The 13,090-nt window shown below is 41.5% G+C and overlaps 1 protein-coding gene across 3 annotated transcripts in view; it reads right to left on the minus strand.

Annotated features, from left to right (window-relative positions):
* The window catches only part of LOC114568631 (chloride channel protein 1), a 49,825-nt gene extending 36,735 nt beyond the window's left edge, over positions 1-13,090 (minus strand). For all 3 annotated transcript variants that reach the window (XM_028598235.1, XM_028598236.1, XM_028598234.1), the window contains exons 1-3: positions 12,986-13,090; positions 914-1,211; positions 689-820 (exon numbers count right to left, since the gene is read on the minus strand). In XM_028598235.1, the coding sequence (XP_028454036.1) occupies positions 689-820; positions 914-1,211; positions 12,986-13,036 (481 nt within the window). In that variant the 5' untranslated portion in view covers positions 13,037-13,090. The remainder of the gene's footprint in view (positions 1-688; positions 821-913; positions 1,212-12,985) is intronic.

Consider the following 13,090-nt stretch of genomic DNA (forward strand, 5'->3'; position numbering starts at 1 on the left):
CTGAAGGAGGGAGGGAGGGAGGGAAGAGAGGAGAAAGAAAGATATGGTAGAGGTGGAAGAAAAAAAGGAAAAACAAAAGAATGACAGATTAATAAGATAAAGATAAGTATAAATAGCAGGGGTGTAGGTAGAGCTGGGCAATATATCGATATTATATCAATATCGTGATCTGAGACTAGATCATCTTAGATTTTGGATATCGTAATATCGTAATATGGCATAAGTGTTGGCTTTTCCTGGTTTTAAGGGCTGCATTACACTAAAGTGATGTACTTTTCTGAACTTACCAGACTGTAACTGTTCTATTATTTGCCTTTACCCACTTAGTCATTATATCCACATTACTGATGATTAATCATCAAAAATCTCATTGTGTAAATATTGTGTGAAAGCACCTCAACACTACAATATCGTTGCGGTATCGATAGAGGTATTTGGTCAAAAATATCGTGATATTTGATTTTTTCCATATCGCCCAGCCCTAGGTGTAGGATGAAGTAAGGAGAAACGGGTGAAAGAGGAAAGCAAGAGAGAGAATAGAAGACAGAAGTAGCAGACAGAAGGTAAGGAATGAGACAGGCATAAAAGTAAATTCACAGAGGAAGAGAAAAATGCAAATATCGTTTTGCACCAGCTTTTCGTTTACTTAAATGGCTTCTGCAATGCATTATGGGATCTGTAGTCTTACCTTGCAGGCTCTTTGCGCTGGCATAGTCCATTGTCCAGCTGACCAGCGCCATGGTGATGCCCAGCAGAACAAGGAAGATCCAGTCCTCTCCCAACCTGGTCACAAGGAATCGCTGCACCCGTGCTATACAGTCTGACAAAACCAAAAAAGAAACACAAAAGCTCACACAAAAAGAAATAAGGACATCTATTCATTTACTTACTTCTTTTAATCAGGATTGCTCACCTCTACATTTGGAGTAGGAGCGTTTCTTCTTCATAGAGGACGTGAGGTCAGCTGTTTGCTCATCTGGCTCGTCAGCCTCTGCCTCCAGGTTAGGCTGATGCCTGTTCCTTTGTCTGCTGTGATAGCCGTGCTGATGTCGACTGTGGCATCCATTTTGACCATGGCCACGCCGGCCATGTCGTGTCCTGCCATGGCTGCGGGGGTGGTTGCCATGTTTCTTGATCTGTCTCTCGGTCAGCAGGCGTGTGGCCTCCCGTCTGCCGGAGCCTCCTTGGTTTTCTTGGTACTCCCCATAGAGCTGTCAATCATTCAAGTTAACCAATCCATTAATCAATCGGTCTAGATAAGAACAACTCACACAAATGTCCAGCATTCATTCATTAGACATGTACAGGTAGTTCCTGAGAAAGTGAGAATGTAGAGTGTGATAGTACTCTCCTTTTGGCACGCTGGCAGAGAAGAGTCCATTTTAAAAATAGACAGGAGCACGTGTTGACCCAAACAGCTCTAATGGAAGCGGAAACATGGGCTCTGCCTCTAGATTTATCACCCCTGGACAGACTCCACGGAAATTGCCTGGGACATCTGGGGAAGAGATCAATTCTCATCTATCTCTCTCACTAGCACATATTTCTTTCAGAAAGGAGATTCCCTCTTGGATTTGTTTCATCCTTTTCTTCAAACACAAGCTATCTCACACAACTCCAACATAAGCTGCAAAATATAGTACACAGTATGCTTTCTTTTTTCATGTTGATTTGATTTGATACCCATAAAAATATATAGATTCTAAAAAGATTCTATTCAAATATCATTGGCAACTTGCAAAACACCTCGATCATGGAAGTGTGCAAGAGTATCTCCTCTTCATAAAGGAGGTGACATCACAGATATTAACAATTACAGACCTATCTCAATTATTAATAGTGTAGTCTAAATACCTTAATGATCAAAATGTACTATCTTCACATCAATCTGGTTTTCGACCAAACTTTTCGACCACCACCGCTCTTCTAAAATTCACAAACGACATATTGTCCGCATCAGACAATAATATGCTTACAGGTGCTATATTTATTGATCTTACCAAAGCTTTTGATATGGTTGACCACTATCTTCTCTTAGACAAATTACATGCTATTGGTCTTTCTTCAGACTCTTTATTATTTTTTTATTCTTTTCTTCATCATAGAAGTCAATGTGTTGCTTTTCAAGGCACCCAGTCTGGCTTTAAAATCATTGATAAAGGTGTTCCACAAGGTTCATCCTTAGGCCCGCTCTTATTCTCGATCTTTATTAATGATTTACCACAAATGTGTACTGACAGTTTAATTCACTTATATGCAGATGACACCGTAATATATTCATCCAGTTCTGATATTTCACAAATCCAATTATATCTTCAATTGGACTTTAATCTAGTTCAAAAATGGTTTTATTCTAACAAACTCCTATTGAATAGAAAAAAATCATACACTATGTTGTTTTGCACTAGACCTAATTCTTTGCCTATATCTAAATGGTGGTCAATTAGTTTTCTTGATAAATCAGTTTTAACAATAGTTGAAGAGTACAAATATCTTGGTCTTTGGCTTGATAACCAGCTCTCCTTCAAAGAAAATGTATCGCCAATTGAAGTCACTTTATCGCTCTGTAGATTGTTTTTCACAACAGGTTCAAAAAAGAATTATAACTCATTTGATACTTCCAATAATTGATTATGCCGATACCATATACGGGAATACCACAGATTCAAATCTTCCTATTTCTCTACTTTACAACAGTCTTTGCAGATTTGTGCTTAGATGTCCTTATAGAACTCATCATTGCCAAATGTATGAGTCTTTGAACTGGCTGGCTCCCAAGTCAAGAATGCAATTCCACTGGTTACTACTTATTTGCCGACAGGCAGCATTCGGAGCACCGGCAGAAGGCACAGAATGGTCACCTGCAAGAGTCCGGTACAACCTGACTATGCAAACAGCGATGCCATTAGCGCTGGCTTTACACCGGAGCGTTCAGATCCAGTCAATTCAGCGCCAGCCGCATGTGGATATAGTGGCTATGGATAAGAGGGAGGCAGGCTGCTGGAAATAAGACATTTTGGCGCTTGTGATTTTCCTTTGGCGCCGGCTAAAATCTCTTTAGGGGTGGGCGCCAAAACTTTCTCTATGCAGGAAAAACCCTGTATGTGGAAAAAAAAACTAAACAGCAGAGAGAAACAGACTTAACATACTTGATGTCTTCAGAGGAGCTGTGTGGGGGGTGTGGGTCCAGAAGTTGTTTTCTCCAGGTTAGTGTAAATAAAGCTTAACTGCTCAGCAGAGAGGCAGGCTCATAACGTTTTTTTTCATGGCTCCTGCACATTCATCATGTAATTATGCCACAAATAGACTCTAATTCTGTGGGAAACACTGTTCTTGGTACATCAACAGCAGACAATAGAACTCCAGGAATACAACGGACAAGCTGATAAGTTGTGTCTGGTGCTGACACTTTAGACGTCCGGGCAGTAACCTTTCAACAGCTTCTAATTTAGCAGGTTCATGGACAGATGGATGGATTAAGACACACACACACACACACACACACACACACACACACACACACACACACACACACACACACACACACACACACACACACACACACACACACACACACACACACACACACACACACACACACACACACACACACACACACGGTGATGGCGTGTGAGCAGAGATGCCAGTCATCGCACAGTGAAACCCGAGAAGCATAATACACAATGTGCTTTAACTTAATGCCAACACAGACTCAAACAATAGAAGCCACATATGTCTTGATTGGGTAGGCGCTGCTCATGTGGTCAATGTTAATTGCAACACACAATGTGTCTCGCTTAAATATCTTGTTGCTCAGCAAAACAAAAAAAGTATTTTTAAAATAAAATGCTAAAAGATGCATGCATTCTAAGAAGGTAGGATTTTCTCATCATAGATTAGTCCTAACATGTCCTGAAAGATCATGTCTGCAAGGGCCTTACACACAAAGAGTGCACACACGTGCACTTTAAAAGGCGACAACTATCACCTTACCATAATGTAACGGCAGACAGATACATGATAAACTGTCAACAGTACACCTTGAGTAACCACACCACACTGATTCTTCTTTAGACATTTTAGAAAGTTTCATTTACACAGAAACATCTTTCTTGGCAGCCCCTGTATGACAAACAGAAACGTATTTTACTATACTTATACTAACTAACACAAATTGGCCCACTCTACCGCTCTTGCTGTCAATTAGTTGCTTTTAGAGCTGTCCCTTTTACCGGAAATTAGAATTATGATCTGTAGATATATGATCTGTAAAATATATGTGACAAAAATAAACTCAACTCACAAGTAGGGCTGGGCGATATGGAGAAAATCAGATATCACGATATTCTTGACCAAATACCTCGATATCGATATTGTGGCGATATTCTAGGGTTGAAAATTGGTGCTTTAACAAAATATCTTCACACTTAGATTTTAGATAAATAATCATCAGTAATGTGGACATAATGTCTAAGTGGGGAAAAGGCAAATAATAGAACAGCTAGAACAGGCTGGTAAGTTCAGAAAAGTACATCACTTTACAGTAAAGCAGACTTTAAAACCAGTAAAAGACAACACTTATGTCATATCACGATATTACGATATCCAAAATCTAAGACGATATCTAGTCTCATATCATGATATCGATATAATATCGATATATTTCCCAGCCCTACTCACAAGGTCCACTTACTAATACTTGCACTTAAGTTCAGTTAATATTGTTACATGCTTTTGTAGCCTGTTGGATACAAAAGCATGTCAACTAGTTATAAAGCAGCATAACACAAAGAGCCCTATAGATGCACACAGCCAAGCAATGATTGTTTACAGTATTCACTTTGAGAATAATCACGACTATTACATATTTGTTTGTTGTTTAACCAAAATAAATCATGTTAAACGTGTCTCAGTAATACACATTCATGCATGTCTGCTGATATGTTATTAACTAGCAACTAGGGCTAAACAATACTGGAAAAAACTGACATTGCGATATATATGGCGGTATAAAAAAAAGACAATTTTTTACAAGACGACATGAATAGCTCTACTTGAAATAATTCTCGACTACTGGAGTGCATCTACATAGAAAATAAAGATAAAAAATGAACTTTTCCTATGTGAACCATTCTTAGTTTAACTTTACAAACACAAAAGCAAGTTAAGCGCTGTGACTTCTCTTCTGATGGGATTTTAGAGAGGGAAATTAGGTAGTTAAACACACTGGTTCACTCATGCCACCATTGTATTCATATAATACTATCAATCCAGGCTAAAGTCAATGAGATTAATAATGCATTAATGTTGCTTCCTCTAAATTTCAGGTTGTGGTCGACTAGCATACACGTTACCCACATGCCTCCTGTCTTAAAGGGGAAGGGGCGGCCGGTAACAATCATGAAAAAAGGAGAACTGTCTAGTAGTAGCGTTAACATTGCATGTCCCGCGATGTGACTATGGCACATGCACACATCACAATGCAGACGATGAAACAAAATATCATGTAGCCTTACTAGCAACTCTAATGGAAGCGGCAACATCATTATTTCTCCAAATTCACATAAATTAAACATCTCTATTTGAGACACCCAAGTCGCATGTTCCGAAATGCAATCAGCTGTTCACTGCTATGCAGGCCAGGACAGGACCTCCAACATGGTCACCGCAGAGTATGTTATGTTGTCAGAAATCCATCCTTGCTACACTCTCCTCCTTTACCTCATTCCACCTTCCTGTTTTCCCTCTGAAACTCTACTCTGCACTAATCACTTACCTCCTTCCATCGGTGCCCCCCACTCTCTGCCGACACTACTGAAACACTACTCTGGGCTAAATTTAGTACCGGTGTGATCCAATATTCTTCATTACACTTCCCACACCTCTCTCTCTCTCTCTCACCATCAGTATATCTTTCAATGCCTCATCATATTCCCCAGTTTTTCCTATGTGTCTCTCACACTCTGTCCTTCCAGCTGTCTTTTAGTGTCTCAAGAACTTATGGAGAGGAAGTATGAACTGATAACTACTCCAAACAACCACGTTTCCCCAGTATTCTGCCAATTTACAGTTAAGTTTCCTATTCCCATCCTACACAGCGCAGACATACTAATGTACACTACCGGTCAAAAGTTTTAGAACACCCCAATTTTTCCAGGTTTTTATTGAAATTCATGCAGTTCACTGTCTTATTGTACTCTGAAATGAAAGAATAGAACAAATAAATAATTGAAGTTAAAAAATAAATCATGGAATCAATTTATAAACCAAAATTTATTCTAAATTTTTGACTCGTCAAAGTAGCCCCCTGTGGCAGATATAACAGCTGAACAAACCTGTGGCATTCTTTCTACAATGGAAATCAAATATTCTTCAGAAAGTTCTTCCGAACTCTGTTGCAGAAGTTCCCATAAATGTGTGGCACTTGTAGGTTGCTTTGCTTTCCAGTTCATCCCAAACCAGCTCAATGGGGTTTAAGTCTGGTGACTGTGCTGGCCACTCCATGTTTTTAAGCTTACCATCTTGTTCTTTTTTGCTAAGGTAGTTCTGGCATAGCTTGGACTTATATTATGTTTTGGGTCATTATCTTGCTGTAGGATGAACCCCTGACCAACTAAGCGCATACCAGAGGGTACTGCATGGTGCTGCAAAATGCTGTGGTAGCCGTTTTGGTTCAGGGTGCCTTTCACTCTGTACAAATCACTGACCCTGGATCCAGCAAAAGAGCCCCAGACCATCACACTTCCTCCTCCATGTTTGACAGTTGATGTCACACACTGAGGAACCATCCTTTCGCCTACTCAACGGCGTACAAAAATCCTTTGTGATGAACCGAAGATTTCAAATTTTGATTCATTAGTCCATAACACCTTCTTCCAGTCTTCAGTAGTCCATTGACGATGTTTCTTGGCCCAGGCAAGCCTCTTTTTCTTATTCTGACGTCTTAGCAATGGCTTTCTTACTGCAACTCGACCTATCAAACCTGCACCTCGAAGTCTTCTCTTTACAGCTGAAACTGAGACTTGCTTATTACGACCACTATTAAGCTGTGCTTGAAGCTGTTGTCCTGTGAGCCGCCTATCACGCAAGCTGTTGACTCTCAGAAACTTGTCTTCTGTTGTGGCTTTGGGTCTGCCAGACCTCTTCCTGTCAGAGTTTCCCCCAGTTTCGCAATTTCTCTGTAAGAAAGACCAACATTCTTAAGTGTTATGATGGTCTGTCTCTCTTCCATTGTTAATTCCTTTTTTCCCGCCATTTTTTGTCACATACAGCAAACATCTCCTCACTATCCGCGAGCTGCCTGTCCCCTGAACACACTGTAAAGAAAACACAGTCTCTGTAGACAGCCCAGGTTCCACAAACGGCCAACCTGCACCACGAAGCAAACAGTGTTCCAACCAATAACCGACAAGAAGGACTTGGGGGTGGGGGTTGGGGGGTTAGTGCGCGTAAGCATGGAAGGGAGGGAGAGGGGTTGTGAGTAGGGTTGGGCATCGTTTGGACTTTAACAATTCTGATTCCAATTGCGATTCTTCTTTTCGATTCCGATTCTTATCGATTCTCGATTCAGATTCTTTGAGTGGTGGAGTTGAAACGGGTCACATGCTTATTTCAAAAATAAGAGGAAAGTTTTATTTTGATCCAATGGTGGGTTTCAGTTTTACCTGGCTTTTTCAACGTAAAATAAAGCCACACTAGAGCGCTGCTTACTGTGCTCCATGGCTGCAAAACAACAAGCGCCTGGCCACTACGGAAACCAAAACTTAATATATTTCAATATGCACTCATTAAAGTGAATTTGACTGGCAAAACAGTTAAAGTCCTTCTGACATTACACAATAATAAAAGTCAGAATTTTTCAAAACTTCGGATACATTTTTACTTCTTCCAACCATATGTTAAATTAAGAGTCAATGTGGATTTACATATTGCAATAATATCTACCTACAATGAATCAAAACAAAACTTTCTAGATGTTGTGTTGTTACTTTGGCCAGGTCATCATCAAAAAAGTGAATTAGTACATTCGTGATTTTGTCCATGTTGATATTAGCTGCTTTATTTACATTTATTAAAAACTTTGCATTGTTTATCTTTTCATATAGCTAGACGTCAAGGCCGTTATGTTTAAATAGCTGCCATGCTGATTCCAAACAGACAGCTTTGTCAAGGCAGTTTGGGCTTCAGATAGCTTTTACACAGTGGCCATCGTTAATGACAAATCATGTTCCGCTATGAACGTGCACACACATATTGTTTGTATCACGGTCAGTCAGTGAAGGCGAAGTCACAGCGGTAGCGGCAACTGTCATTGCCGGTAACGTACTCGTATGACAGAGTGCATGGACCAAAGCTTTGTGACTAGCAAGCACTTTCTTACCGCTGCTGCCGTCCAGTGTCTTCCTTGAACATGCGCTGCTGAAGCAAGCACCCGGCTCCCTCAATTTGAGGCACCAAGTGCTAAATGGCTTCTCGTCTCCACCCTTTTCCTCTTGTCCTCTATTCATGCCCAGCGCCATTTGTTTTTAACTCCTTTCTCAACTAAAGCTGTATCTACATGCTCCAAGTTAGATAAACGTTGCCTCCATCTTTTTTTTAGCCGCGTTACCACGGAGACCACACCGCCACCGCACTCTCACATTTCGGCAAAGACCCGCCCTACAGTGCATCTGATTGGCTAGAATTAGTTTCATTGGTAGGTGGAAGTTCGATGATTGGTTAAATCCAGCGCATCAAAATAAATCCCACGTGGACTTTTTAATGTATTTATTTTTTTTAAATAGTCAAACGACAGGTCCGAGTACTTAAGCCCTGCGTTAGTAAGAGCTGCGTTCCTCTCATATGAATGGTAGGTGAAATCAATTGACCCTAAAAATACTAAACAGCATGTAAGTTCCCAAATTCTTTTTTCCCCTCACGGCCGCACGCCGGAGATCCGGCACGGTGCCGGAATACTTCAAGCCCCGAATAGGTTTACTAGCGATCACGTGCAGTGAATGGTTAATATGCTATTACGTCCGTTTTGGTGAGCCCAGAGGGGAAAATATTGCATTTTAAAAGTAGTAGTAACGGCAGACTACAGAGAAAGTGTGATATTTTTACGTCCGTTTCGGAGCGACAGAGGGAAACTATTTCAGTCGACACATTAAGTGGAACCAAAATGAGGAACCAAAATGTGTGTTTTAATCCGATTCCTACCATTGCATAAGGGGTTTCGGTACCCAACCCTACGCACCAGCATGCAGCGTTCTGAAAGCTGCCAGTTTACACCAATGGAGACGAGACAAGCCGGTGTATCATCTCCACAGCACGACGACTCATTGTACTTCCGACTTTCAGGCTTTTTTGTAGCTGAATATCATTTGCGTCTAAATATGAATGCAGATAACGTTACTGATAGTTAGATACTTGCTACAGCTGAATTTCTAGTGATAAACGGCAAAAACAATGTTTTATTTCTCTGATTCACTGCTTTATTTTGATGCCGCTCGCTCTCCTCAGTCACTCGGCCATATACTGTGCTTGCAGGCGCTTGTTGAGCCTCCGGGTCGGTTCTGACGATTCAGACCGCAGCAACTTGTCCTTGCAAGGTTCTAAATCGGTTTTGCTCGTCCCGAATCTTAAAAGCTTTTATCAATTTAAAAAGTGGGTAAATAGATCCAACCGCCCCATGACAGATTTAAGGTCGATTTTTCATGATCTGTGAACTGTGGTCGCCCCCCCACCCACATGATTCGACGATCAGTCAAAGATAGGCAAAACTTTACAATTCTGATTCGACAATGAAAATTCTTAGTCAGGGACAACCCTAAATTCACTCACTCAATCAATCAATAAATCAATCAATCAATGACCTTTATATATATTCAGGAGCAGATGTCAAGTCTTCACAATAAAAGACAAAATAGCAAGGAAAAGACAAAACCGACATAATGCAGACATCAAGCTAAAAACAAAATAAAAGGCATTTAAAAAAAAAAAAAGTTTAAATGGGTCTTCAGCTGCTTTTTTCAAGAGTTTCAAGCCCAATGGGTGAGAGTTCCAAATTTTAGAAGCTACAACCTTAAAAGCTCAGTCTCTTTTTTTTTTTGCCTGGATCAAGGGACAACCAACAAACCCCAATCAGAGGACCTTGGAGACCTGCTGCTGATGTAGGGCAGCAGTAGCTCTTTAATGTAGGCAGAATCATGAACTGAAGTCTAACTTTGATGGGTAGCCAGTGCATACCTCTGTACAGAGCTACATGTGAGTGCATGCCATTATAATTACAGTACAGTTACAGCACATGATCAGGAGCAGCGCTCCTAAATCCTGGGAGTCTCGGCCTATTTTTGGACCGCCCGCTCCCAGCCGCAGGCCCTGTTAAAAGCGCCCACTCCCGCAAAATTTGTGTTGGGTCCCACGGGACCCCTGGGATCCCAATCCCGATGCAGTCCTCTACTGCTAACTCCCCATTCATGTGCAGCAGATGGAGTAGGAGTTATAATTATTATTATGACTTATTTGTGTTTTACATGTAGCCATCTTCAAGGGCCTATTATCTATAAAATGATTAGAACACACAAACATTCACATGCACAGAGATAAAGACACCCACAATGCACAAAAAAAACAAATAAATAAGCAAGTGACAGGAAACTATTGTTCTCTGCTCCCATGGGAGACAGAGTAAACATAAGGATTACCCCAGCCAACATGGCCTTCAAAAGTGCACTCACACACATACACAGGTCTGTCATTTAAAGTCAAACCTAATACATATGAAGGTCTTCTAAAATAGAAAAGGATTTAACTCCATACATTCTCTACACGACTGCCAACTAGAGCCCTACACGATACGGTTGTTTTAATTCCGCTCCTGCCCGCCCCCGGTGGATTTCTGACCATTAGGCCTGCTGCCCGCTCTCGCAGTGTGTGTGTTCTGCTCCTGCCCGCACCTGCAGCTTGTGGGTTTGGTCCCGCCCGCACGGCAAACATTAGACTGATTGTCAATAGACTGACCATTGATTTTGTGTCTCCCCCCCCCCGCAGGGAAACTAGTTATTTTACTGTGTAGTATTAATAAATATGCATATCTGTCGGTAATAAGTAGCAAAATTATATTCAAGTGCAATAAAAGTTATTCTAGTGCAATATAAGGGCAAAGGGACGTTGTATTCCTTTATTTATTCCACTTATTTTAGAACAAGTTGTTGGCTGTGGTTTGTTTTGCTCAGGTTGTTTTCCTGTCTTTTAACGCACTCTCTAACCGATTTCATGTTAAAGTCCCCGTTGATTGGATCCCTCAGGTCGCCGTAGGAGAAAGGGGCGGGGCACAGTGCCCCGGGAAAGAAGTGAGAGAGAGGGAGTACAGGAGTGTTAATAAAGCGTTTGGCTTGGATGCACCGTGTGCATTGCTGATTTTCTAATGAAACCAAGCTAGGCGAAGCTAACAGTCGGTTACAGCACATGATCAGGAGCAGCGCTCCTAAATCCTGGGAGTCTCGGCCTATTTTTGGACCGCCCGCTCCCAGCCGCAGGCCCTGTTAAAAGCGCCCACTCCCGCAAAATTTGTGTTGGGTCCCACGGGACCCCTGGGATCCCAATCCCGATGCAGTCCTCTACTGCTAACTCCCCATTCATGTGCAGCAGATGGAGTAGGAGTTATAATTATTATTATGACTTATTTGTGTTTTACATGTAGCCATCTTCAAGGGCCTATTATCTATAAAATGATTAGAACACACAAACATTCACATACACAGAGATAAAGACACCCACAATGCACAAAAAAAACAAATAAATAAGCAAGTGACAGGAAACTATTGTTCTCTGCTCCCATGGGAGACAGAGTAAACATAAGGATTACCCCAGCCAACATGGCCTTCAAAAGTGCACTCACACACATACACAGGTTAAATGACTTTGCACTTCCTGGACTACTCATAGGAATAGGGTTTCAACAACCATTACATTCTATAGGTCACCATGATCACCAGCCCTCACATACCAGCCAATCAACACCGCAGAGGCTCTGAAGCTGTACATCTCTTTTTCAGAATGATTCATCATTCATGAAAAACTAAGCGATTGTTTATTATTTCAGGGCTATTGTATCTCATTGCCTAACAACCTACAAGTGTTGTTGTTTTGGTCTCTCAACAACACTGAGAACATTCTATACCAGATCATCCCAAAGCCATAATGATAATCCTCCAGATGTTCTGAGACACCCTTCACACTGCCTTCCCCGAAAACACACATGTAACTACATGACTGGTGAAGATTAGCACCACTGCAAATGCATGATCGGGTTTCCATTTTTTAGAACCCACATGGACGAGAACCCTACACACAAAATGAGGTAACAAAACAAATGCATACACAGCCAAAGACATACATAGAAGGACACACATACTGTACAAACAACATTCAAACATACTGTGTCACACATGTCACCAAAGTAATTCCTAGATGTGTTAAGACCAACCAGGGCTTAAGAAAGGAGGCGCAGAAAGGGTAGCAAAACAGGTGGCCGGCCAGGGAAAGAAAGAAACGGCAAGACAGCGACAAAGTGTGTATATGTGTGTGCACTGTGCACATGGTTTATGTGCATGCCAAGATCAGGGGCAAAGGAGGTGCACAGTGTCTGAGCACCTGTTGCGTGACCATGTGCATGACCCTGTTGTTATACATCAGCTAATTGGTCTTCGCCATGTCTCGAACTCACACACACGCATACACACAACAGATTGTGGTTCATTAACAGGCTCACACACAATAAGTTAGACAGGCTCCATCCATGTACATAGCTTGCACTGCCAATACAGGTGCGTCATGCAAGAATGGCATGAGTGATTCAGGGGGGGAACACAACGTGGACACACTATACAGAGAAATAAGCGTGACAGAATTGGCTGACAGTTGAGAAAAACAGATGGACATAGAAAGACAGAAAGAGCAACTGAGAGAGAAAGCATGAGAGGAACGAGAGAGAGACACTGACCAGGGTTTGCTTGTATCTCAGAGCCTTCCTTTCCGACGCATCTGCGGCCATTGACACACTGTCACTGTCCCAAAAATAAACCCACCCGCTCAACGTCTGTCTCAG

The sequence above is a fragment of the Perca flavescens genome, chromosome 14, assembly GCF_004354835.1.
Source record: "Perca flavescens isolate YP-PL-M2 chromosome 14, PFLA_1.0, whole genome shotgun sequence".
NCBI classification, from domain to species: domain Eukaryota; kingdom Metazoa; phylum Chordata; class Actinopteri; order Perciformes; family Percidae; genus Perca; species Perca flavescens.